Source organism: Filicampus tigris, chromosome 2, assembly GCF_054856515.1.
Source record: "Filicampus tigris isolate MCC_2025a chromosome 2, RoL_Ftig_1.0, whole genome shotgun sequence".
Taxonomy (NCBI): domain Eukaryota; kingdom Metazoa; phylum Chordata; class Actinopteri; order Syngnathiformes; family Syngnathidae; genus Filicampus; species Filicampus tigris.
The window spans coordinates 27,027,293-27,054,600 of record NC_141218.1 but is presented as its reverse complement, the minus strand read 5'-3'; the positions used below and the strand labels follow the sequence as shown (position 1 = coordinate 27,054,600).

The 27,308-nt window shown below is 38.9% G+C and overlaps 2 protein-coding genes across 6 annotated transcripts; one reads left to right on the top strand and one right to left on the bottom strand.

Moving 5' to 3' along the window:
- Window positions 1-193: 193 nt before the first annotated feature.
- asb5a (ankyrin repeat and SOCS box containing 5a) lies at window positions 194-12,946 on the bottom strand. 2 transcript variants are annotated; one of them, XM_086022218.1, is made up of 8 exons: window positions 12,739-12,946; window positions 8,988-9,224; window positions 7,107-7,186; window positions 4,317-4,424; window positions 4,093-4,243; window positions 2,897-3,031; window positions 675-866; window positions 194-604 (listed from the first exon to the last, which is right to left on the bottom strand). In XM_086022218.1, exons 2-8 carry the CDS (start codon window positions 9,211-9,213, stop codon window positions 477-479), a joined length of 1,020 nt encoding a protein of 339 aa, XP_085878344.1. In that variant the 5' UTR covers window positions 9,214-9,224; window positions 12,739-12,946; the 3' UTR covers window positions 194-476. The 2 variants fall into 2 exon arrangements, with proteins under 2 accessions (XP_085878344.1, XP_085878336.1); XM_086022210.1 differs by lacking the exon at window positions 12,739-12,946 and having other exon boundaries at window positions 8,988-9,264.
- On the top strand, window positions 12,503-27,308 carry ctso (cathepsin O). Of its 4 annotated transcripts, none has more exons than XM_086022185.1 (8): window positions 12,507-13,014; window positions 16,411-16,516; window positions 16,703-16,827; window positions 18,492-18,659; window positions 22,002-22,123; window positions 24,600-24,808; window positions 27,036-27,128; window positions 27,245-27,308. In XM_086022185.1, the coding sequence occupies exons 1-8, from the start codon at window positions 12,763-12,765 to the stop codon at window positions 27,277-27,279; spliced, it is 1,110 nt and encodes a 369-aa protein (XP_085878311.1). In that variant the 5' UTR covers window positions 12,507-12,762; the 3' UTR covers window positions 27,280-27,308. The 4 variants fall into 4 exon arrangements, with proteins under 4 accessions (XP_085878323.1, XP_085878311.1, XP_085878317.1 ...); XM_086022192.1 differs by having other exon boundaries at window positions 12,509-13,014; window positions 24,600-24,763; XM_086022197.1 differs by lacking the exon at window positions 18,492-18,659 and having other exon boundaries at window positions 12,503-13,014.

Below are 27,308 nucleotides of genomic sequence, written 5' to 3'. Positions count from 1 at the left end.
TTCTCAACAATCTTTGTTTAGAGGGGAAGGTTAGATGGTTCTATAATTTGCTAGCAAGTTTAGGAGACATCCAGCAGTTCTCTTTTTTAGGTGCTTGACCGCAGTTACTTTCTGGGGTTTACGAAGCCCGCCATTAGGGAAGTAGGGAATTTTCCCATCTCAATAGACAGATAATATAAAATAAAGCATTTTATTGCGATTTTAACAGTGTACAATGCAGAAATACATGTAATAATGTACAATATCATGTTTTTAAAGTGCATTATCTTACAAATGTTTACAATGGCTAATCCATTTGTCCACCAGTCATCCACGTGACGTTCATTATGTAGGATGATTATGGTACTGGCTCGCTCTCACACATGTTTTGGGAAACAGGCAGCTCACAAAAGATTAACTTGGATGAGCAGGCACTCCAGAGACTCAACTATTTGTATGTAAGCAATTAAAAAGTAATTTTTGCCAGGCAGACAATGTCACTGGTACTGCAGGAAGTTCTTGATCCGACCCGGCAGGGGAAGGTGACAAAGGAGGTGCAGTCGGTCCCGGCCAACAAATGTCCTGATGCACTGGCGGCACAGCTGACTCAGCAGTCGTGGCATGGCTACAAAAACGGGGGGAAAAAATCATCACAAAAGGTGTATCATTAATAAATGGGACAAGCATGACTTTACCTTCGTAGAGGAGCAGGAAGCCTTCCGTCAAGCTGCTTGGTGGGGCCAGATCCACTGGTCGCCGACACTCACCGTCCCGGGCGTTGATGTCGGCGCCGAAATCAAGCAGCAGCTTGACCATCGCCGTGCAGTCTTTCTCTGCCGCTGCATGCAAAGGCGATTCCAGGGATTTGCCTTTTTGAACGTTTGCGCCTGAAAATGAAACAACTGATATCATGTACGGTTAACCCCCACTGAAAATGCTTATAAATTCCTATAGTAATAGTTTAAACTAAATATACCTCAACCTATGATCCCAAAGTAGTTTAACATCAATTCAAGCTTATCTTACACGACCCACAAAAATAAATGGTCTACAGATTATTCGATTTAGAAAAAATACGTGAGTCGGATATGGCAAAGCCTCTTTAACTTCTGCTAACAATCCAGGCTAAACGTAGGGCTTTCATGATGTACAAAGATCTTAGAAAAGTCACATGCCTAGGAATGTTGCTTAAAAGGGAGAGAAGCTTCATTTAGTCAGGCAGTAGACAAAAGTAGAGCTTCGTCACCATCTCGTGGCATATAGAAGCAATTAGTAAACTTTTAGTGGGAGGGCAGTGTCAATTACAGATTTTTGCTTTTTGTGGGCGGGTTCATTCCACTGTATTTCATGGACACGAACTACTATTCCTATTAGCCAAAGGTTTGGCACCGTCTTGTGGTATCTTAGAGTTTTACAGAAACAGCCCAAAAATGTGCAGATTTCACACCTAGCTGAGTTTTTTAAGAAATAGCGAAGGATAGGTTGCACACAAAAAACACAAATAAGTGGTACCTCTACTTACGAACGTCTCTTCATACAAAATTTTCGAATTGCGAAACGCCTCAACAGGAAAATATTGCCTCTAGTTACGAAAGAAATTTCAGGATACAAAAGGTAAAAGTATGTGCTGATACTCGCAGTATGGGCTGCTACTAGCAGTATGGGCTGCGATTTGCAGCTCCAGGGTTTCCTGAACGCAACATACTCATAGCTCCTCTGCCATTGGCTAGCCTAGCATCTTCCTGGCATCCCATTGGCTAAGAGGGACCTCTAGTGTATGTGTCTATGTGTGCAGATAGACAGGTAGATAGATGTGATAGATATGTCTGTGCAGTGTCCTCCTCATTCCCCCCTCAGGCCATGAGGTGTTCCGAAAAGAAAAAAAGGAGAAAAATCGTTTTTTTGTCCATACAAACAAAGCAAGAGATAAGAGAAAAGTATGAAAGAGGGATGCGTTTAGTTGATCTCTCCAAAGAATATGACCGTAATGTATCGACATTCGCCACGTTATTAAATCAGTTCTTTACAAAACGCCAGGCAAAAACCACTTCTGAGAGAGAACATGAACCAAAGAGGGCAAAAAGCGATGAGGGCAGCAATTAAAAGGTAAACGACCATAATTTTTATTCCTTACTCTATTCTTTGTTTTTTTACATTATGCACAACTCTCATTTATTGTGCAATAATTTAATTGTAACATGTATTTGTTACATGTTTTCATGCATTTTTATGCTATATAAAACATTTATGTCTCAATATTGGGGGGCTTGGAACGGATTAGGGCATTTACATGGAAAATGCGTCTCTACTTTTTTTTTCTACTTAAGAAATTTCTTCCAGAAGCAATTAATTTTGTAAGTAGAGGTACCACTAGGTGAATTTGTGATATATGAAACCGCAGATAGGCAGGCTCTAACCAGATTTGAGATTTTTCCACCTCTAATAATGTCTCAGAAGCCATTTTGTGTCAGCCTCAAGACAATTGCTCTGGTAAATACCACCAATGGATGGTATTTAAACACCTCCAATGTTCACATTTACCAGAGGTGGCTGGGAAATGCTAAGCGTTAACATTCCAAAATACTCATTGATTGCATTTTGAACCTTTTCGACAAGAAGAACAAAGGCAAAATCTCAGGTTTAAAAAGAATGATGTCATGGCATTGTTGTAAAAACACAATGATGCATTCAAGAATACTGGGACATCACAAAGTCTTTGTAACTAGATGAGTTGATTCACTTCTTTTATTGCAGAATTTTACAATCCAAAATGATGGACCTTTTAGGCAAGAACAGTAAAGATGAACTCATGGACAGAAAAGCAATGACATAGCATCATTAAACACAAACACAAAAAAAGAATGCTGCATTCAAGAATGCTGGGAAATTCTACAAGTCTCCACTGAACTTAACATACCTTCCCTGAGGAGTTTCCTGGCACATTCTAGCTCCTGGCAGACGCAGGCGGTATAGAGCGGCGTGCCCAAGTGAGGGATGTCCATGTCAACATCCACACCCCATGTCAGCAAAACCTCCACACAACTACAATGACCTTGACAGGGGGCAGGTGGGGAATTCAAACTCTTTCTTCAAAATATATCACTGCTTTATATTGAAAATAGCTCCCTCCCTTGAAAATATACTAGTTTATGTCTACAGATAGATTTTTTTCTAGAAAATTTATATAAAACTTTTTCTCAAGAATTTATTAGCATTGCTCTAAAAAAATATTTTTCAATAAAATATATTAAGTACCTTTCTCTCAAAAATAGCCATCTGTTTCTCTTATAATCCAAAATACAAAACTTTTAAATTCAAAATATCAGATTTCCCCGCATTGAAAACATACATTTATGATTTGTTTTCACAATAATTTTATATATATAATTTATACATATATATATAATTATAATTTATATATACAATTAATCCAATATATCTGAATTTTTATTGAAATTAACACTGTTTTCATATGGCAAATATCCAATTTCTTTTCTATAAAATACATAACATTTTTCTAGAAAATATCAGACTTATTTCTTTTCAATATCGAACGTTTACCCTTGAATATCATTTCCTACCCCCGCCTTCAAAGATTTAAAGCTTTCTTAAAATGAAAAACACTAATATTTTCTTGAAAATATAACATTTGTTGGGGAAATACACAACTACTTTACGTGAAGATTTATTACCTTTAATTGAAAATACTTGGCTTTTTTTAATATCCCTTCTTTCAGTAATAAAAATACCACTTGATCTAAAAAATAAACATTTTTATAGAATATCTAGTTTTAAAACATTTTTTTAAAGGATATAAGACTTTTAAATAAAAAAACAAAAAAATTATTTCAAGAAAATATTTGACTTTTTTGTAGAAAATTTCATTTTTTCACCTTAGAAGAATATATTACTTTTTTTTCTCTCAAAAAGATGTTATTCTTTTAATCCAAACAATATCACGTGTTTTTATCGAAAATAGCAGACTTTTTCCCCTTGAAAACTTAAATTTTTTTCTATACAGTTTTTAGGTTTAGGACTAATTTTTCAAAATGTACACAATTTTGGAAAGCATCGAACCTTTTTTCTCGGAAATACTGAGCAGTGCGTACTGACCTCTGCTGGTTGCCTCGTGGATGGGTGACGGCTGGTGCGCGAGACTCTGTGCTCTGGCCCCGTTTTCCAGCAGGACTTCGGTGCACGCCGCGCTACCCACCGCGCAGGCGTTCAACAGTGGCGTGGCGCCGTCGACCGTTGAAGCGTTGACCTGTGAACAACCCCTGTTGGTGTTACCATTGGGAAAGCAGTTGGCGTCGCCGTCTTTTGAAAAAGTCACCAACATCAGCGCCGGCGTCGACAAGGGCTCTGGCACAAGGTGCGTGGTCTCCGAGGCAGGCTTCATGGAGAGGAGTCACCTGGTCGATGGTCACACTGTTCACGTTGTGACCCTGAACACACCCACGCGCACACGAACACACAGGCTTAGGTCAGTGTTTCACAGCCTTTAGTCAAAACATGGATTTTACATTAGAAACGGCAAACAACCAAACACAAATGTTCAAAAAAGTCTACACACCCTTGTCCAATTTCTAGGTTTTTTTTTACATAAAAATAAATATTTTTCAACAGTGGGAGTAAATCTAAACAACTGACATAATGTGGTTGCACAAGTGTGCACAGTCTCTTATAACTGAAGATGTAGCTGTGTTGACAATGAACCAATCACATTCAAAGTCTTGTTGAAATGGGAGTACGCACACAAGCGCAACCAGTGCTTCTGATTAACACTGCCGGTGTGTAAACAGACACGATCGAGACACTCTGCACATGCTCATTGCTCAACCGCAAGAAATGCTGGACTTTGAAGTACAGGAAGTGCTTGTATGCGGAAGTGCGTTGTTTGGTGCGAATCTATCGCAAATACACAAGCAGAGGTAAATAAGCTCAGAGACGCAGCACAAAAGCACACTTTTGGAGCGAGGAGGAAACCGGCTGCTTCATTCATGTGGTGAGTGACATGAATATCAAGTGTTTTATTGACAGTTGAAAGTCACATGCGGAAATGACGTCCAATTGAGTCACGACAGTGCGTCGCCATCACAGTGGCTTATTCAAATGCCAGAGCAACTCTGTCCGCTCAATTATGTAAACAGGATATTCAGAATGTTTCAGAAATCGGAATTTTGACTTTAACCTGACTGCATGTAAACGTAGTTATATGGTGCTGGGGACTAAAATGGAGGAGGAGGCACGGGCGTTGGAAAGTCGAAACGTAGTAGTACGTCGTAATACGAGGACTGCCTGTATTATTCAATTTTAAAAAAAATAGGACTTTTTAAAAAAAAATCTTTTTATAGAACAATGGTGACTTTAATTTTTTTGAAAATATCCATTTATCTGAAAATATTTTCTCAAGAATTTATAGTTAATTTTCCTCGAATATAACACTTTTATAAAATAGAAAACAAGACATTTACTTCTTGAAAATATAATCTATTTTTTAAATATCCTGTATACCTTTTTTCATTGAACACAATACTTTCTTTCTTGAAAAAGTATGATTTTTTTTTCTTGAAATTGTACATTTCACACAACATGTTAAAATTCTGTTTCAGGGAAATATAATAAATCCCTTAAGTATTTTTCTATTTTTCTCACATACAATTAAATTATAACCAAATTTTTAAAAATAATTTACAAATATGAGTTTTTCTTTTAAACTTTTAAGACTTGAAAACAAAACATTTTTTTCTCAAATGTAATTTTCCTTACATAACTTAAGAATTTACAGATATTTTCTCCATAAATTAATAGTAAATGTAATTAATTAATTTAATTAAATGTAACAAACTGAGCCAGTGACACCTACAGTGGAGTAACTCCATTTTTGTCGTTTCGCAGGAGAATGATGTTTTGTGGCTGCAATAAGATGTAGAGGATTTATAGCTTAATGATTTATATGGCAATTAATACTTATTCTGGATTCTTTTTTTATTTATTTTTTAACAAAAATTGTATTTTTCCTCAGATGTTGGCATTTTCACATATATGATGAGCTTGGACTCGGACCATATTATATGACTTTTCGCCATAACCGAGGTTCTGTCATCATCTTCAGTTTCAAATGTTGGATGCTTGTCTGTATCGTGTAGGTTTCTTGAAAGAAACAACCAAATTGGGATAAAACAAGAAAGTTTACTGCAATAGTGGTCTAAGTCCAAACATCCGTCAAATCTATCACTATTTCATGAAAGATGATGAATAACATTCACATGTTGATACAGTGACACTCAAGATGGAGCAGGTCTTACTTTCTGAGTCTTTCTAGTAACTTCTGCACCTCATTTTCTGGGATTTTTTTTTCTGGGAGGGCACAGGCGTGGACATGTTGGAAATGGGAATTGGCACAGTGGTGCACTGATGAACCAGGAAAGGTGCATTGTACAAAATAAAAGGACTGCCCACTAATTTTAAACTTGAAACTAAACTGCTATTTCTTAAAAATCACACAAATGGAGTTGGCCCACTTTAGTTCTCAGTTGCTCAACTGAGAGGATGTATCTTTGGGGTCCATGCCAAATACCTTTCACAGTTGATTACTTTGAGTATTAGTACTTTTTGGTAGATCCATATTGAAAAAGTATGTTTTTTTTGTTTTGAATTCCTTATTATTATTTTGTTAAATATTATTTTGAGATGCACAATGTGTAAATTTATGAAAGAGGAAATATTAGTTTTGTATTATGTAGGAAACTGTGTTTAATCACCCCTGAGTAACGCACGTGCTTAGTATTAGTTGATTATATATTGGTCATGTGACGTGCCGTTCATTCTCATTTAGAAGGTCGGGTGGTGGTCACACAGTTTTCTGACGACAACGTTAGACACGTGAAAGAATCATCAAACACATGTTGACAAGTTGACTATAATAGGAATAGGCGAGGATTTGGTTTGTGTTTGTATTTATTTTCCCTTTCAGTAAACGAGATACAAAGAGTCTGAGAGCGAAGATATCTGTCGCGTCCACCCGCTCCTACAGTGGCAAGAAAGCAGTAAGAGTTGCCACTACAGTAATCATGCATACTAATACATGTCAATAAACATGAGACACAAATGAAATCCACCTTCACCTGCACAATGAGGGTCCTGAGGGCGAGGAGGCGACCCTGACTGGCGGCGTCGTGGAGCGGCGAGCGGTCCGTCCAGGATCCTGTGGGTGGCAGAGATGTGTTTGTTCATCAGAACGATGGTCCGTTGGTTCAGTGATTCAGTCAACCGTGAATGCTCCCGCTGAGAATTCTTTACAACACACGAGCTGTTTACAACAATCGCTAATCACGCTACGCTACATCACACAGGTAATAATGCTAAAAAAAGATAACAAGGTTAATCGCGAAGGTGAGTGTAGGCATTTGTACACAATTTAAGGTGTTTACTATGCTCAGCTGGAACACTCAATATGTAATTACGCTTCATTTACTTTGGAAAATAATCAAGCACCTGTGATACACCCAGCGGACACTTTATTAGGCACACCTGATGTGTAGCCAGAATGACACAAAAGCTTCAGAAAGGCAGAATTTTTCTCTTTAATTGGATCTTCTTGAGCTGCCTGTTTCACATCTCTGTCATTTTCCTTCTCAAATTTGTTTTTATATACAACTTTTATTTTAAATTTTAAATGTAAAGGCATAAGAGTTAATCCACCCGTTTTAGCCATCTCTGGGGGTGGCCATTTTGTCACTTCTGTCGACTGAAAATGATATCACAACTGCTCAGGGCTCAGATAACGACCAATCACGGCTGACCTGTTTTCTGAAGCTGAGCCGTAATTGGTCGTTACCTGGGCCCTGAGCAGTTGTGATGTCATTTTCAGTGGAAAGAAGTGACAAAATGACCACCCCCAGAGATAGCTAAAAAGGGGTGGAGTTTGCTGCTTAACTCATATTGCACAAACACAATATTAATCAGAATGTTGTGTTTCAACTAGTGGGCCTGGTGGGAACATATTCTTGAAAAAAATGTGTTTTGGGTGATTTCCACTTCAATAATATAGAACACAATCTACACACATTACACAACTTTTTAATAAAAAAAAAATCAATAAAAATGAATACATTTTAAAAATATACAACTCCTTTCTTGAAAATCATCATCAAACATCTTTACATCTTGAAAAATATTTTAAAATTACCTCAAAATATACAACTTATTTTAAGTGTAATGTACATGTACAAATGTACATGTTTGTTTTTATTTTAAAACTTCATTCTTTCTCTTGAAAATGTGACTGACCCCAAATATACAACTTTTTTTCTTGATAATATACCACTTTTTTCTTTTTTAATATACTTCTTTAGAATACTGTATACCATATTTTATGGAAAATATACCACTTTTTGTTACAAATGTTTGACTTTCTTCTTCAAAATATACTGTATTACTTTTCAATTAGAAAATATGCAAACAAATTCCTCACATTAAAGAACCTTTAGAAAAAAAAAATATATATATATATATATATATTCTTGATTTTACACCACTTTTTCAAATATATTACTTGAAAATTAACTTTTTTTCTTGAAAATATATAACTAGTTTATTGAAAATGTGTTCATGTCTCTCTAAGAATGTTGTTATGGTGTTGCCTTTGAGTGGGAGAGGGGCTTCACTGCCATGGCTGGGAATGGAAACTAGGCCAGTGTGTGTGGGGGTGTTCGCGTGTGTGTGTGTCTGCTAGCTGACTGTGTTCTATTAATACATGAAAGAAAAGGAGCTGTCAGCCTTGTAGTGTCTTGCCACAGTAATTAATGTATAGTTGACATTAAGATGATTAGGGCACAGTTTGGGATCACTCATCATCTCTTAATGTGAATATAATGAAATGACTATAATACCAAATTAAGTAGAATTAGTCTGATTAGCACAGCGGCTTAGTGGCCGTGTTATCAAGACACGTTGCCACCAAGCGCAGAGGTTCTCAAATTCAAAGGTGTCCGGTATACACTCACCGCGTTGCTGGGCGTAGTCGTAAAACTCGGCGGATATCCTGGCCGCCTCCTTGCGGTTGCCGCGGACGATGTAGAAGTAGGTGAGCAGGTTGAGGGAGATCTTGACGAAGAGCTTGAAGCAGAACAGCGCCAAGATGCTGAGGTAGACGTTGGACAACTGGGCCGCGAAGGGCTTGTTGTCACCCGTGGCGGTGCTACCGGCCAGCTGCTGCGCTGCGTCGGACATTTCCTCGACTTCTGTGACGGTGAAAGCGGGACAGCGGGAGAGGGAGTGAAAAAAAAAAACAGAATGGAAAAAATTCCCTGCAGCTGTTGCTGCGGATGAGTGCGACTACGGTGGTGTTATTGTAGGTATAGAGTGAAGGCAGGGGATTGGGAATCACTTTTTGTGTGCTATTAATAATGATGTATAACAAAATACAACAACACAACACACCCTTAAAACTGTTGGGTCAATTTTGTAATCCAACTGGTGGGTTGACATTACTAGGTCAGAGGTTGGGTCAGTTTTAACTAACAATGGATTAAATTCTTAAACCATCAGTTGGGTATGCCCCACCAACAATATAAAACAAAATGCATTGATTTCATAACCCAACCATTGGTATATAGATTTTGGGGTTTGGATTTGATCAACAACATTGGGTTACAGGTACACCACTATTGGGTCAGAAAAGACCCGCCTTCTAGAATTTGGCCATATTATTTCTGAATACAGCCTTTTCATTCAACTGGGACTGGGCTCTGCTTTGAACTGGCTGTTTTTTTGTGGAACAGGGGTCTAGTTACACCATCTTTTCCATTATAATACATTTTCTGTGAAACAAGTTCTTATTTAATACCCTTAGCATTGTTCACATTAAACAACCACCGAAGAGAAGCATGTCAACTATTGTTAATTTATGTAACCAACTCCAGACACTAGCTTCTTCATTAGCTGTTAAGATGACTCTTGTTCTTTAGTTCTATCCAGAGGTGGGCATTCCGTTCCAGGGACGGAACGGGATTGACAGATGCCCATTATGTGGACGGACGGATGAAGGACATGAAGTATTTTCAAAAGGGCGGACTAAGTAAGGATGAAAGTGGGTTTTCGTCCGTCCCTCTATTCGTCCCCCACATCAAGACTGACTGCACGTGTTGCGTTGGGTTCTTTTAAAAACCAAGACCACTCTTCTGCGATACCACGGACACAATACCACTTTGATTAACTGACTGCACAAAACATCATGTGTGCTCCTGCAGTAACATTGCACAGGCATAGTCAGCACTGTTAGCGCCAAGGAGCCGGAAGTGGAAGTGTTTCGTTTCCTCCTAAAATAACCTTAGGTTATTTTGCAACAATTATTTTATTGCGAAATAACGCAATAGAAACGGAAAACTTACTGCATTGAAACGCAAAAGTTGAACAATAAAAGGCAATAGTATTGCATTATAAAGCAATCTCAAATATTCTCGTGATGTCCCCTTGGCGGGCTCTGGTCAGGTGACCGACCTGCGAGAAGTCGCAGCTAAATGCTATCTTGGTTAAACAGTTGTAACCAATTCAATTCACTCACGATACTCCCAGCCGGTAAGTAGATGTGGACGTGGATGTGAATAGGAAATTAGCCAGCTAATGAGCTTTAAAGAACGAGTGCACGGACGGCAGCTGTGAGTGGGCGGACTGATGGAATGTAAGGACGGATGTTCTTTAAAAGGAGGGACGGGATCGGAGGACGATTATTTTTATGAATAAGGACAGAGGGACGAGGACGGAAAGGTATCCAGGTGGCGGACAGAGGACGGGCCGGCAAAAAAGGGTAAAGTGCCCATCTATGGTTCTATCAATATTTTGATGGGTGTGGGAGAATGACTGTCTACCGGGAGCTAAATAACTTGAATTTGAACCTGGGAGAAATGAATGAATATTTTCCTACAAGCTAACTTAATGTTACCCACCGTGGTTGATAAAGCTATCATCTCTCCCACAAAAACAAACATGTACATTACTTTCAGTCTTTGAAGATGGTACAAGCAGTAGCCTATGTAGACCGAGATTTTATTAAGTATGTACGTTATTATTTTGTAAATGAGTGACAAACATTTATAGTGATATTTGCCAGCTTTGTGTTTGTGCTGGTATGTGTGCGTGTGTGCGTGTGTGTGTGTATGTGTGTAATGTACACATTTATATTGGCTCTTGTGATATTCTTAGAGTTTATGTTTTCCGAGTGGTCCCTGAAGTGCACACGAATGTGATTGGCTCATTATGTTATACTGTGCTATGCTGTAGGTCAGGGGTGTCCAAACTCGGTCCTCAAGGGCCGGTGTCCTGCCTGTTTTCCATCTATCCCAGCTGCAACGCACCTGTTTCAAAAGATTATGATTGTTAATCAAGCTTCTTTTCAGAGCTTGCTGATGAGCTGATCATTTAAATCAGGTGTGTTGCAGCAAGGAGAGCTGGAAAACGGGCAGCAAAGCGGCCCTTGAGGACCGGAGCTGGACACCCCCGCTGTAGGTTGCATCAGCACATTGTGTGATCCTCCTGTAAACTGACTTTATTAACACAAAACAAGACAGCCCTCTTCTCTACTCATCCTCAGTCGCTGAGGCAAACCAATTTATACACATTTCTGAGAATTAAAGCTGCCCTCTTCTTTCGAAATGCATCTTTATATTCTATGAGTTTATGTTTCCGGAGTGGTCCCTGAGGTGCACACGAATGTGATTGGCTCATAATACTGTGCTATGCCGTGGTTGGTATCTGCACGTCGTATGTTCCTCCTTAAACTGACTTTATTAACACAAAACAAGACAGCCCTCTTCTCTACTCATCCTGAGTCGCTGAGGCAAACCAATTTCTTTACATTTCTGAGATTTAAAGATTTACGAGGCTCATTGCATTGAATAAATTCAAGGCGGACACAGTGCAGTACAAGTGGCGTTATTGCCACAGGGAGACGCATTGTAGGTCACTTGTGGGCAACAGACCATTTTATATATCATTTTATAATTCACAAAAAGATTAACAGTGATTTTTTTTCTCGTTGACAAATGCACAAGATAGTTTGTCTATGCACAAGACAATAATGTCCCTGAGTCGTTTCAATTTAGGAACTCAATGAATAATTTATTCAAGTGAAGCCTGCATGTGACTATTTTTTTTTACTTTGATTATATTCTGAACCATGCAATGTTTAGGTGGCATGTTATTTATTTGACTTTTTGCATAATTAAGTCTTTTGAGAATGATAATTATTTTGATCTGTTAAAAACTGTGTTACTAAAAACTGGTACATTTTACATTTTCAGTTATCTTTGTGACTGAGCAATCGTTGTATTGTGCCAGCAACGGAATTGTATTTCTTCATGCTTTTGAAAATATATAGAGATTTTTGTCAAAATTGTGGCAATAATATGGCAGTTTTTTTTATAGATAATATTGCACAATAGCAGTCACTATAAATAAATGGAAAAATATACAGGAGGTTGGACAGTGGGGAGCGGGTGGGGCTGAGGAAGTCTGTTGAGCGTCCATTTAGCGCGCGCGTGTGGTTGTTCCTGTCGTCCGGCGTGGTTACAGCCACCAGTGACCTTCTTGTTACTCATTAAAAAGAGTCGAACTTTTCCCCCCCTCAATTAATTGTAATACTGTATCCATATATTGTAACGCTAGCTTTTAGCTCCTCAAAGGGGGTTATTTTAGTAATGTCTCCCTCTGATGTCTGTTAGAAGGAATGCCGGTACGTCCACTCCTTATCAAGCTTACCTTTCGTGACGTTTCCACTTCCGCATGTGTACCAAGTGTTGTCGTTTTAGTCACGCCAAGTTTTCTGGAACCAAAATGAATGTATGCTGCCTGTACAGTGTTGCCATGGCGACAGTTTTCGCCGTCGTCGCCCCGCTGTGTTGCCAAAACGCGAGTTGGGACGATGAATTGAAGCATTTGAACTACGTGGCGGGTGATTTTACTCAATTTGGGGGTCCTTGCCACCTCATGTACGAGGGTAAAGGCGAGTTTGAGAGCTTCCATCGCTGTTTTCAGGTAAGATATGACAAGATGAGCATCGTACGTCATTACAGACCACGCCCTACACGCAAATCCCGAAAATGCGGAACGTACTGTCCACTTTGGCTTTTTGATTTAAACCGTAAAAACGGAAGAAATATGCGTTTCAAGTGTGATAAAGGTATGTAAAGTCCACCTTGCAGTGTATGTATGTATAAAAATATAAGATCATTGAATTTACTTGGATTTTTTTTAGACTAATGATAAACATGTATTGCTCCTTCTTTATTGACACACATGACATTGCACAATGAATCACAAATACGACAATCTAAGCAGTTTATTCATTCTAAAATTTGGATACATTTTGTTTTCCTTTAAATCTAGAGTTTTTTTTGTTTTGTTTTTTTAGGTTCACATTAAAGTTATGAAGCTTTAATTTCTTTATTCAGTCAGGATACTATGCCAAAAATAATGTCATTGTTTTGGCAAGTGAGGTATCAGAAAATTGAAGTGCAGGGACCCCCCTCAAAATAGCACTTCTTTTTGGGGGGGATAAACACGTGTAATTACTAGCCTAAAAAAGTGACTGAGCACCGCACATCAATCGATGTGCTGCAGCATAAAAACTGCGATCCTGTAAGGGGTTTTGGCACTGCAAATGCAATACACTGCACTGTATTATTATTAATTGAACAATAAAACATGGCACATATGCCAAGGGAGAAGTGTGGATGGACATGAAGAATAGGAAACGGGTGAGATAAAGTAGAAAATATGGACATTTTGAAAGTCTGTTGGCATTGATCAATCGCCTGATTAACTAAATGCACCTTTGCATTTCGGTGACAAGACTCGACGCACTTTATTTTCTTGCCACAGGTAGCCAATATGAGCCATTCTACCGAATTGGTTGAAACTGCTGAAACTGACGTGTTCAGACCTTGCATATTTAGGAATGTCTTGATATGATCTATTTTACCACAAGGCATTAATTGAGATACAATTACTACTGGTCTATTCCCATGCCATCGGTTATCTTTGTATTTTAGTAACCAATTGAAAGTGTTAAAAATAGCTTGAGAATAAATCTAGTAACTCTCTTGGACACTGGAAGTGTCTGAGAAGTGTTTCAAAACTCGGACTGTTTCCTCACTGCACCGGAGTGGTTCCTCAAAATTGATAGTTCAGCCGCTTTTTAGACAATAACAAGAGAAAATAGTTCGGATAGATTTATTTGAGTAAGCCTGTTTGTTAAAAAACGATGGCTGTAATACTTTTTAAATACATAATACTTTTTATACATTCAACTGAATGTATAAAAAGTCATCTTTTATATGTCACTTCCTATTGGGAGGTGGCTGTACCAATCTCTAACTCCTAAATTTCAATTCATGAAAAAAAAGTAGAAGATTTTTGCCAATTTAAAATATACTTTACTTTAATAGAACATTTTGGTTGCTTTTAAATGTATGGTGAACGTTTTACATTGATGTATGTATTGTGTATATGTCATACATAGATCTCTCTGATTTTAACAATATTCTATTTCATATTTTATCTTAATTTGAAGGGAAAAACACCAAAATGCCAAAAAGCCTAGCAGAGACAGAGTACAGGTGAAGGGTTACAATGACCCAGTGAAATCCAAAGAATATTTAATAAAGGAAAGAGAAAGAAATAAGAGATGGACGGAAGAAGGAAAGCTGAAGTCTACCAATGAATTCTCCAACAGAGAGCAAAGGAAAGTCAGAAGAGCATGGAGGAAAAGACAAGACCACCAGATGTCTCTCAAAAAAACAGGGAGAGGGAACATACATACAGGGAAATGTATGTTACAAAAATGTTTGTCATTCCAATTAAATTTTCATTTGGAAGCAATCCTGAGTACAGCACAAAGCAGTAGAAAATGGAAAAAATAATGTTTTATTCGTTATAATACATGTTAAAAGTTCAAATATAGCAAAAGTAGTTAAGTGATTACAATGCTACCCTCACACAAAGTATTACTGCATCAGCAGCAACAATATGTCCACTACTGAAATGTTGCAGTCACTCCCAAAAAAACTGATGTTTTAACAAAAATAAAAAGTATTGAATTATCAACCAACAATTTTTGATAATGATTAAGGGTATGTTTGTTTTAATTGATGATGACTTTTGAAGTCAATATGATCAACTTTCTACATTTTACAATGAAAAATGTCATATACATGACTCATTCATTTTGATTGGTTTTGATGTCAAAACCATACATATTGATTTATAAAAAATACTCTGTAGAGGGGGGAATGGAAAAAAATATGAATCGGCTAGTAGAATTATTTTTATTCTTCTGTAATTGTGTGTTTCGGTAGTGACACATTTTAGGGACAGGCAAGATATTAGGGAAAAGCTAGAAAATACTATTTGAAAATTGACTGTATTTTTACTATATTTGTGCCCCTTAGATATGGTGCAACATGAATACAATAGAAGTTTTTCTGAAATAAAATACAAATTTCACACATTTTCCAACTCTGAATTTGAACCAATTCAATAGAATGGCCCATATAACCGTGCACATCAAAGTCTACGCCCGCTCTGACCCTCCAACAGCTTGAAAAGGTGTCTAGTGTTCAATACTTGACAAAAGTAAACAATTGTGGTCGCATCATCTATCCAACCAACGTCCTTCTCAGAGTGATGCATTATCTTAAATGATGTGCTGACTAAACTGCGTAATACGCAGGAATTAATCTGCATGCTGATGCTTCTTTCACCAAAGTATTACGGCCATCGTTTTTTAACAAACAGGCTTACTCAAATAAATCGAACCTAACTATTTTCTCTTGTTATTGTGTAAAAAGCGGCTAAACTATCAATTTTGAGGAACCACTCCTGTGCAGTGAGGAAACAGTCCGAGTTTTGAAACACTTCTCAGACACTTCCAGTGTCCAAGAGAGTTAATAGATTTATTCTAAAGCTATTTTTAACACTTTCAATTGGTTACTAATGTACAAAGAAAACCAATGGCATGGGAATAGACCAGTAGTAATTGATTTTGTGAAAAAAAAAAAAAAAAATGAAATTGACTATTTTTGGACATACTGAATTTTCTGCCTGACAGGAATACTGTATTAGCACAGCTTGGCGGTGCCACAGCAGACGCCAATGGCTCAGCCCCAATTTGGGTCGAAAAGGGACCGACCCTCTACTTGGCCAGTTCGACCCACCTTTCTGAGTTGTTTTGTGCAAACCAACACAAATTGGGTTATTTTTGACATAACTGTTTTTAAAGTGAATGGTTAGATTCTACTTGACAAATCATCCACGGCATTACATGAGTTCACTTTTACTTTCATAAACTACGATGCTCAATACAAATTGACAGAAGCAAACAGTGGCTTTATTAATTTTTTTCTGTTATTTTTGGTTTTTGGGACAACCCAGGATGCTACGGAGCGCCATGCGTACCTGAACTCATTTTCTACACAACCTCAGTCTGCTAAATATGGAATCAATCGATTCTCCTCCCTCTCACCTGAAAAATTCCATGGTAGGATGAACTCGAAATACTCTTCCGTTGCTGTGATGCTGTCACTCCACAATTTGTGTGTCTCTACCTGGGCAACATCATCTCCTGGCGTTCAAGTGCAATTTCATAGGGAATTGACTTGATTTCTAGCTGCTTTTGCATGTTATCCATCTGGCCAGAACATTGAATTCTTTTTGTTCCTGGCAGATTTGTACCTGCGAGCAATCTCAGACCGCGCTCCACCGTTCCTTGGAGCGAAGACAAAGGAGCTGCCGGCCAAATTTGACTGGAGGGACCGAGCAGTGGTGGCACCGGTCCAGAACCAGCACGCAGTAAGATGGAACACAGAGAGATGTATTTTTAGCTGAAAACAAAAAAAACAAATCAAAATCGGTTCTTGTTGTTTTTGGGTTAAAAAAACAGAAACAACTTTGGAGATACAGTGCAGCCTTGTATTTATATCTTGACAGCGAACATAGATGTTATTGTGGACTTGCTAGAAACTTCATTAAGTACAGCTACGCATTCAAATGCAGTCCAATCCAAGAACTTTTCTCAGTGTCAGTCTTCAGAGAGAAATATTTAAAATAAATGAATTGTGCATAGTGTTACAGTGGCTGTAATGTTTTCAAAATCCAGTACAGTATGTTTGTTGAGTACAGTTCAGTTGTATTTAACTTTTAAGTATAAATATTCATTATATATGTAAATAATACAATTTTTCTTTTTTTATGTTATTACTTTACATTTTTATTAGGTCCAGTCTTATAGAGTGATATTAAAAATCCAATACAAAGATGTTTGACCATTTGAGAGCCACTGATCTAATTTATTTTGTACAGTACCTTCACAGTATTTGGAGGTTTAATATATTCTAATGTGATTTATTTAATGTATGTTTATGTAATTAATTTTCATTTTAATGTATTTTAATTTGATTATATTTGAATTTTAATATAATTAATTAATTAATTATAGTTAATTAAATAATATAATTCAAATTTTCAAGTTATTTCATAATCATTTTTATTTTCTAATTCTATTTTAATGTAATGTGCAATATAAAGGACTACATTTTAATTTAATTTAAATCTTAATTGTTTTTTTTGTCATGTAATTTTGCATTATTAATAATTTAATGTTTGAATTATTGTGCCCTGCATTGGCTGGCAACCAGTTCAGGGTGTACCCGCCAACTGCCCAAAGACAGCTGGGATAGTCTCCGGCACGCCTGCCATCCTTGAGGATAAGCAGATTGGATAATGGATGGATGTTTGAATTATACATTAATTCATTTGACTGCACAGTATTGTATTTTTTAGAATTTAATTTTATTGTTTAAAATAAAATTTCAGTAAATTATATTTTTTTAAATATATTTATATTTTACATTCAACTAATATTTCAGCTTGCCATGTTTCAATTGTTTTTTTCTTGTTTTTTTCTTTTCCTATTTGAGAGTGGTTCGGTAGGTCGACTTCTATTTCCGTTGTTGCGATTTTGAATGTTGGAAGTGTGTGTGATGTGATTCTCAGCGTGCTACATGAGTCAAATCCATAGAAACACATGGGTTTAATTAATAACTACAATTAGACCCTTACAGTCACCAGATGGCACCATAAAACCACCCCTGCTTGGTCAGATGTAAAAAATCTTCTGTAAATAGAAGGTTGTTCATGGTGTTTGAGTTATTTCAAGATGACTGTGTGTCTATCTAATAAGAGCAGCGTGTCTGATAATAGACAGCTTTTTAAGGATAAATTAGGGCAATTATTTGACCAGCAGGGTGGCGCCGGGATTGATAGCCTCATGTATTAAAATGAACTCTTTTTGTCCCGGTCTCCTTTACAAAGTCACAGAGAAGCTAATTTTGGAAAGGCAGTAGGATAAAAAAAAAAAATCTGCTGCCGAGGATGGTCATTTAGGACCGGATTTGGAGTAATACCTCCCTTAGGGGTTTGAACCTTAGCTTTTCTTGATCATTCATCTTTTGCAGTGCGGGAGCTGCTGGGCATTTAGCGTGGTGGGCGCCATGCAAGCGGCCAGTGCTATCGCAGGCGCGCCGCTGGAGGAGCTCAGCGTGCAGCAAGTCATCGACTGCTGCTTTCAAAATGGAGGCTGCAACGGAGGCTCCCCAAGCAAAGCTCTCCTCTGGTTACAAACGGTACTTTGAACTTTAAAAACAGAATAAATTCAGTGCCCAAAGACTGTTTTAGTTGGCAACTTGAAATTTGGTAAGCATATGGATTATGAATAGACCCATGAATAGGTCCCAAGAAGTCATGCTGTAAAGCTCACAGGAAATCACCCATTTTGGTTTAAATTGTCCATTTTCTGTTCATTTTGGCTAGTCACACAAAATCTCAAATTTAGCCTCAAAGCAAGTGCCCTTTGGCAACATGACATTAGTAGTTGTCTTATTAGTGTTGGCAACGTTACTTTACAAAAGGAATTATTTATAGTTACTCATTAATTGCTCAAAAAAATTCCTGAGTTAGTAACTGTATTGCTTCATAATAAAAGTAAGTAGTTACCAGGCAAAATAACAATTTTACTACTCGAAAAAATTGCTTCATATTAAATAATTAGGATTTTTTTTCTTTCAAGCAGTTTTCAAAAGACATTTGAAATGAGTGAAATGACCAGGTAATTGTAAGTATTTATCGCACCTAAACTGACAACGGGAGATTTATCCTGCACTCAAAAACAATTCAACCACATGAATACATTTATTTACTATAAGTAAGTCAAACCCTCAATATTAGATAACGTCAAGTCAACAACCTGTACTCTATCTACACACTGTACTTTGGCCACATTACAAGTGAACATATAGACAACATATTGTTTTTGCTCTCTCTCTCTCTCTCTCTCTCTCTAATATTAGGGTTGTCACGATACTTTCAAACTCAATAACAATACCCAGGAAGATACTCAGTACCATTTTCGATACCATTGGGATAAAAAAGAACAGAAAGAAAGAAACAGAACAGAAGATAAATAATTCAATGAATAAAATTACTAGATAATCCATCCATCCATTATCGATACCGCTTATCCTCACAAGGGTCGTGGGGCGTGCTGGAGCCTATCCCAGCTGTCTTTGGGCAGTAGGCGGGGGACACCCTGAACTGGTTGCCAGCCAATCGCAGGGCACACAGAGACAAACATTCGCACTCACAATCACACCTAGGGGCAATTTAGAGTATCCAATCAACTTACCATGCATGTTTTTTTGGAATGTGGGAGGAAACCGGAGTACCCGGAGAAAACCCACGCAGGCACGGGGAGAACATGCAAACTCCACACAGGGAGGCCGGAGCCGGGATCGAACCCACGACTACTAGATAATCAGAAAATGAAAAAAAATTGAATAAAAACAATCACGTTTTTACTGAGTGTCAAACTGCGTTATAACTTGCAAATATTCAACAAATGAAAATTAACAATTGCAAACAAACTGCAAAGAACAAAATTTTAAAAATGTTCTACTGTGTAAATGGGTAGTCGGTCCTCACTTTCCTACAGCTCTGTTTATTTTGGCAGCTTCAGGAGACTTTGGGTCATATTTTCTCTGTTTTTCACATAGCAGTGAAAGATTAGGCTGTGTTTAATTTTGGTTTAGTTGCAGGTCAACGGAGTCACATTAGCCAGCTAAAGGCTGCTAGCTGCAGGCCCCTGGCTAGTGCCATTAATAAAACAAGCAACATTCATTGCACATAAATCTAACAGCGGCTACGGCAGATTAATTTTGGCCACTAGCCAAACTAACGCCATTAACCAGTTTAATACAGTAAGGTAAAGCATGAACGGGAGATTTACTGCTGAAATTCGTCATGAAGGCCAGGGTGCGGTCCTTGAGGTGTTTGCCAAATTTGTTGCGCTACTCGACTTTGTTGCCACCGATTTGAAGCACTGTTTGCACACGGGTCAGCCGAGGCCTTTTGGTGTGCCGTGTTCGTTTGCCTTGAATGCAAAATACTTCCAGTGTTCATTCCTTTACATTAACATGAACCAACCCACCGAATGGAGGTGAATTTCAGCTGTGACTGGCTATTGACACCACCCACTTCAAATCGAATCGGCGCAAGCTTCCTCAGCTCTTTGTCCTCCAGAGCAGAGGCACGAAACGTGCTGTGTGGCGTCCCTCTGTGTTCTACTGTCTGCAGTGAGACTCTCAAAAAAGGTCACTAAGTCATTAAGGACATCTGCTAATTTTTATCATTTGAGTGCCTTAAACATTCATTAATTTTGCATGCATTTATATAATGTTATTGGAAGAGTCAAATTTACCTGAGGTACATTTGTGCCTGGAGCAGCGTAATGTCCGTCAATGACGAGAAGTAGTGTCATCAAAATACACATCCATGCTAACTTATTCTTATGATTAGCCATTGTGTTTTTTTAGCAAAGTGGTTTTAGTGGTTATGACATTTATTTGTGAACCCATTGCCTTGTAGCGATGGTCAAGGTTTTGTCAGTGCGCCACAGGAAGTTTTGAGTTTCAAAATAAAGGCATAGAGTTGTGTTTCCATGCTGGTTATGCCGGTGTCTAAAGCAAGCAAACCAGAAGCAAAAGCAAAATAGAACGGCCCAGAGTCAAACAGGTGAACCTGCGGTCACTGGGCAATCGGCTCTGCCAATTGAGCCAACGCCATCCATCCAGCAAGACCAACATGCTGCTGTTGCCCTGCTGGTAGCTGGTGACACCAGCAAGACTAGCTGGTCACCAGCCACCAGCAGCATCCTGGCAGGGCCCCAGCAACATGCTGGCCCTGCTGGGCAGCTGTGGCTTAGTTGATACAGCGGGTTGCCTAGTGACCGAAGTTTTGGCTATTCAAGTCTTGACTCTTTTATTTTGATTTTTTGGGGGGGGCGAGAACATACCAAAACCATGGTGGTCCATGCTTTTTTTTTTTTTTTTTTTGTCCTCAGTGAGAAATGTGGTCTAAAACCTGGTCCTGAGGAAAATGAATTGTCTCATATTTCTGGGAAGGCGCCAAAGGCTAGGCGAAGATTGTAGTAAGTTGTCAGCTCACTGATGATCAGACGCGTGTACTGTAATTTGACAGGAAGTGACGTGTATATGCAAATTATCAACATTGTTGTTCCTTTTCTCATTTCATTTTCATTCTCTCTTATCTTTATCCCTGACTGGTTTTACCAAATGCAGAAGGCGGTTCTGTATAACCCCTAATATCTAGTGAAAATGCCAAGTGTCTTGTAATGCTGGGAAACCAGAGCTACTGTGACCGGTAAGCCCTGCCCATGTTACTTAGCAGCATGAACTTGACATGATTAGACCAAGAAAAAGGGTCTGAAGACAAATCAAAATCGGACCAAGACCATTTTTGTTTTAAAAAGCCATTTGGGGGTTGTCAAAAACACGAGAACTCTATTAGTCAACTCACAACTAGACAGAGAAGGCCGTCTGTTGCCAAATCATGTCACTAATACCACAAAAGCGCATCATTAATATTCATTTAACATTATCTCATCCGTGCAGACCAGAGTGAACCTGGTGCCACAGCCTGAGTACCCCTACAAGGCCAAGAATGGAATGTGTCACTTCTTCTCCCGTCCTAAAGACGGCGTCTCCTTGAGGAACTTCACTGCTTACGACTTCAGGTAATAATGCCGTTTTTTTTTTCTGAAGCACGTAGGCAATAGTGATGGGAATGCCGGCTCTTTTTAGAGAACCGGCTCTTGCGGCTCGGCTCACTAAAAAGAGTCGGCTCTTTCGGCTCCCAAACTGCTCTTCAGATGTTTTTGCTTTAATCGATATATTACCAATAATAATGTAACATTATGCACAAAACGAATTAATAATTAATTTCAAAAAATGTATTATACTACTATATTATAATAGTCTTTATTTTTTCACTCTACAGTGAACTTTTAATTAATTTAAATGTTTAACTTTTCTGTAGTAAGCAACTTTAAAGTCAAGCAACACAGAATCCCTGAAAAACACACGACACAACAAAATGTAAATTAAAAAGATTTACTTTTTAGTGCAACAACAAATAAACTATGAAATACAAGAATAAACATTTAGCTTTTTTATACGTAACAAATTTAAAGTGAAATTTGACTCCCACTCTGCTCAGCGCACTAAGCAGCGCAGACACACAGACGACGGCACAGCGCAGACACACAGACGATGGCACGCATATTGACCAATCACGTGCGCCTTCAAGGGAAAAAAAGCGTCTCAAAGGGAGCCGGCTCCAGATTGGTAGGGAGCCGGCTCCGGTCGTTCACTTCAAAGAGCCAGCTCATAGAGCCGTCACACAAGCGACACAAGCCTAGTAGACATCCATCCATCCATTATCAATACCGCTTATCCTCACAAGGATCGCGGGGCGTGCTGGAGCCTATCCCAGCTGTCTTCGGGCAGTAGGCGGGGGACACCCTGAATTGGTTGCCAGCCAATCGCAGGGCACACAGAGACAAACAAACATCCGCACTCGCAATCACACCTAGGGGCAATTTAGAGTGTCCAATCAACTTACCAAGCATGTTTTTGGAATGTGGGAGGAAACCGGAGTACCCGGAGAAAACCCACGGAGAACATGCAAACTCCACACAGGGAGGCGGGAGCCGGGATCGAACCCACGACCTCTGAACTGTGAGGCGGACGTGCTAACCAGTCGAACACCGTGCCGCCTGCCTAGTAGACAATAAAAGCTTAAAAATGAACACCCCCTTATTTCAAAAGAAAATCATGTGACGTTCAAGGACAGAGAAGGGTTCAGGACATGTCATGTTTGCTGTGTCAACACAGATATTGATCACTAAAGAGCACACTGGTGTAAACAAGTCACAGGTTCACAACACCTCACGTTTAGTTGTTGGAGTGTAATTGCTTGTTGAACTAAAATCAAATATAAGGTTGGAATTTTTTTTAATATATTTTATTTGTTTAAATGAAAAAAAACTATATACTCTTTGATCAGTGTATACTTTAATTTTAGATGTGAGACAATGTTATTTTGTAGTTAAATGAAGAAATAAATCTAATAACATATTTTATGTTTATAATGATATATTTTTTCATTTTTTGTGCCTACATATATAAAGAATACAATTTTAGAAGAAATGTGAAACAACACATGTATGTATTAGTTTGTTAATAACTGAAAACACTGAAACATGTTTCAATTATCGTGCCTGCGTGGGTTTACTCCGGGAACTCCGGTTTCCCCCCACATTCCAAAAACATGCACGGTAAGTTGATTGGACTCTCTAAATTGCCCCTAGGTGTGATTGTGAGTGCGGATGTTTGTCTCTGTGTGCCCTGCGATTGGCTGGCAACTAATTCAGGGTGTCCCCCGCCTACTGCCCAAAGACAGCTGGGATAGAGCCTTGTGAGGACAAGCGGTATAGATAATGCATGGATGGATGTTTCAATTATTTTAATGAAAAATTATTTTCAGTAGTTTCAGGTGTAGTAGTAGTAGTTTCATTTTCGATTAACTGTATATATTGACCGAAGAATCCTCATAGTGTCAAAATGACAACTTTACAAGAGGTAAAAAAAAAAAAAAAGAACGCCATCTTGTGTGAGTGCACCGCTTTGCTCAGGTTGTTTTATACCTTATATGGCCAATTCCGAGCTTACGTCGAAATGACCTCATGCGTCAAGATGGCAATCAAGTCAGTGAAAACAGACTCTCCGCTCATGGAAAAGCATTGAACTTTGGGTCGTTGTCATTTGATTTGAGGATTATTTTCATTGACTCCTATAGCAATCTGCCTGCAGAGGCAAAAGTGTGATTTTTTCATCATACTCGAGAATGAGTTTTACCACTTAAGAAGTGCTCATCACAAAGTACAGAAAAATAAGAAAATAAACGTACTAGTTTATAAATAAATGAAAAAAATATTATTTACGTAAATAAACAAATGTAATTGATACATTTTGGAATCATTAATTATGAACATTTCTTTGATTCTCTGTGCATTCTCCCTGAAATATTAGCATTAGCGCTAATACAACCAACAATATTTTATACTAGTAGAACATACATTAAAAGTTGCTTTAGTTGAAAATGAAACAATAATCTTTTTTGATGTCATTTCTGCTCTTCTGACCACCTAGCGGTAAAGAGGAGGCGATGAAGGCAGAGCTGGTCAAGAGCGGTCCTCTGTCCGCCGTTGTGGATGCGGTCAGCTGGCAAGACTACTTGGGAGGAATCATCCAGCACCACTGCTCCAGTCGCTGGCCCAACCACGCTGTGCTGGTGGTGGGATATGACGCTACGGGTACCCCAATCAACACCCGCCACAAGTTGTGCAAAATGATTTTAGGTTTGATTTCAGCATCGACAATGGCAAGAACATCTTTTTTACTCGATTTCTTTTTTCACCCTCCCAGCCACCACCTTTATCATGGTGGAGGGGTTTGTGTGTCCCACTGATCCTTGGAGCTAAGTTGTCTGGGGCTTTATGCCCCTGGTAGGGTCATCCATGTCAAACATGTCATAGGTGCAGGGCCAGACAAAGTACAGTTCATAGATCTCCTCTGATGAATAAAATATATGGACATTGTCTTCTGCTGCGTGGACGTGTCTCGCCGGGGACGCCGCCCGTAGCCGGCCATGGAGGTGGGGCTCGATGGCGAAAGCCTGCCCCCATGTCCTTGACCGGGCATAGCCCGAAGAGGCAACGTGGGTCCCCCTTCCCACTGACCCACCACCTGTGTGAGGTTGGCTGCGTACAAAGCTGTGTGGCAGCCTGAAAGCAGGAGCATTGGCAGTGCGTTCCCCAGCTACAGAAGATGGCTCAAAGGACGTAGAATGTCACCTCTCTGGCAGGGAAGGAGTCCGAGCTGGTGTGCAAGGTTGACAAGTTTTGACTAGACATGGTCAAGCTCACCTCAACACATGGCTTGGGCTCTGGTAGCAGTCCCCTCGACAGAGGGTTGGACCGTATTCCGCTCTGGAGTTGCCGACGGCGAGAGGCGCAGAGAAGGTGGAAACTCCCTCGTTCTGCTGGGGGACTTTAATGCTCACATGGGCGATGGCAGTGAGACCGGGATGGGTGTGATAGGGAGGAACGGCCCACCTGACCAGAAACTGAGATGTGACCCAAAGCCATTGTGAGGGTCTGTTGGGAACATCTTGCAGAGTCCCCTTTCAGAAGCACTTTCAACTCCCACCTCTGACAGAATGTCATCCACCAACCACATTTTAGAATTGTATGGTTATTAATATTGTTGCTATTTCTGTTTATTTATTAACCATCATGTTTCAATTGTACTTGCAGCTCCTCTTAATTACGTAGGGCTTTTTGTGTGTGTTTCGTTTCCAGTATAGCACACCTTGAGTTCAAATGTACTCGTCCTGTACTTGTACCGCAGCACTAAAAACAAACAAAACAAAAAAATCTCATTTAAAGCCCTTGTAGTAAACAAACCAAGAAAGCCTAAAATTAGCCTGGTCCTGTCAGAGAATTGTTATGAATTCATGATTTTCCCGTGGCCATTAAACACAAAAGAACATATTGAAAATGCACAAACACAATCAACTTGCCTTTTTAGTTTCCCTTGTGTTTCATCCGCTATTAATGTCAGAAACATAATAATCTCTGCAGCGTTCTCGGTTAAAACAAACAAACAAACAAACAAACAAAAAAACTTCCATTGGATTCTGTTCCATTATTGTTATTCCCTTAGGTCGTTAGCCTCTTTGGATGTTAACCATGTTGTAACTTCAAGGTGCAGTTACATCATCACAGTGTTATGTAAGAGTTAGAAATTCTGTGTTTATGAGAGGGGGTGTGCCATCTCAGTTGGGATGTTGAAGGGTTGTGTCACTTTAAAAGTTTAGGAAAAGCTGATGTGAATGTATCCAAAAGGCTTTGTTTTCATATCATTTTTAAGTGGTTTTGTCAATGAGAGGGGTTGCGCTACCTCTTATGGGATGTCAAACAGGTGTGGCTTTAAGGCTGAGCTATCCAAAAAACCTTGTTTGTTGTTTGTGAGGGGATCTTACACCAGATTTCCAAGCCATCCTCTACCCTTGACATACAGAACTGGCACACACATACTTAATGACATCTTTTGGTTACTCTCGGTAAACCTTTCGCAAATTTTTAGATTGCCGTTTCCCCGGCACTTAAAGTTCATACCAACGCTTTGACATCAAGGCAGAGGTGGTGCGCCCCATCTCCCATCCACACACCCTCAAAAAAATAAAAACAGCCTTTTGTGTATTTTCACATCAGTCTTTCTCTTTACTTTCAGATCGGTGTTTGTGAAAATTCTGAAAAGCCACACCATTCTGACAAAGATGGTGACCCCGCCAACACACACACAAACACCCTAACAAATAATTAAATTAAATAATGTGATTGAAATGACGCATTTTCTATACTTTCATAGCAGTTGAATAGAGTGAATGGGTGCATCCTTTTTGTGTTTAACAGTTCTTTTCACTTTTTGTCACTTATTGTTTGTACAAAACCATTATACGGCCTTTTATGCTTTCACGTCAAGTGATGCTTTGTAAATTCAATTTGCATGTTTTTTTTGTAGGGGAAATTCCCTTCTGGATAGTGCAAAACTCCTGGGGCACCGAGTGGGGAAACGAGGGTTACGTTTATGTCAAAATTGGCAGCAACCTTTGCGGTGAGTTAAAACCATTCCTGCCTTTTTTTTTTCTTCTTCTTAAGAGTGTCTGCTACGCATGTCGTCAAGCCCTGTGGGATCGACATTAATATTCTCTTTGTTTCGTGTGTTGCCAGGTATTGCGGATTCTGTGGCGGCCGTGTTGGTCTGACATGATGCAAATAAATGACTTCACAAGGG

What these genes read in the sequence shown, in the direction of transcription:
- asb5a (XM_086022218.1), bottom strand. Translation starts at nt 9,213, where the DNA reads ATGTCCGACGCAGCGCAGCAGCTGGCCGGTAGCACCGCCACGGGTGAC. An exon ending in CAGGAAACTCCTCAGGGAAG is followed by an intron (nt 867 to 2,896) that starts GTATGTTAAGTT and finishes TTTCATTTTCAG; the next exon opens with GCGCAAACGTTCAAAAAGGC. An exon ending in CTTCCTGCTCCTCTACGAAG is followed by an intron (nt 605 to 674) that starts GTAAAGTCATGC and finishes CCGTTTTTGTAG; the next exon opens with CCATGCCACGACTGCTGAGT.
- ctso (XM_086022185.1), top strand. Translation starts at nt 12,763, where the DNA reads ATGTGTACCAAGTGTTGTCGTTTTAGTCACGCCAAGTTTTCTGGAACC. An exon ending in GCTTCCATCGCTGTTTTCAG is followed by an intron (nt 13,015 to 16,410) that starts GTAAGATATGAC and finishes GGGACAACCCAG; the next exon opens with GATGCTACGGAGCGCCATGC. An exon ending in TTCACTGCTTACGACTTCAG is followed by an intron (nt 22,124 to 24,599) that starts GTAATAATGCCG and finishes CTGACCACCTAG; the next exon opens with CGGTAAAGAGGAGGCGATGA.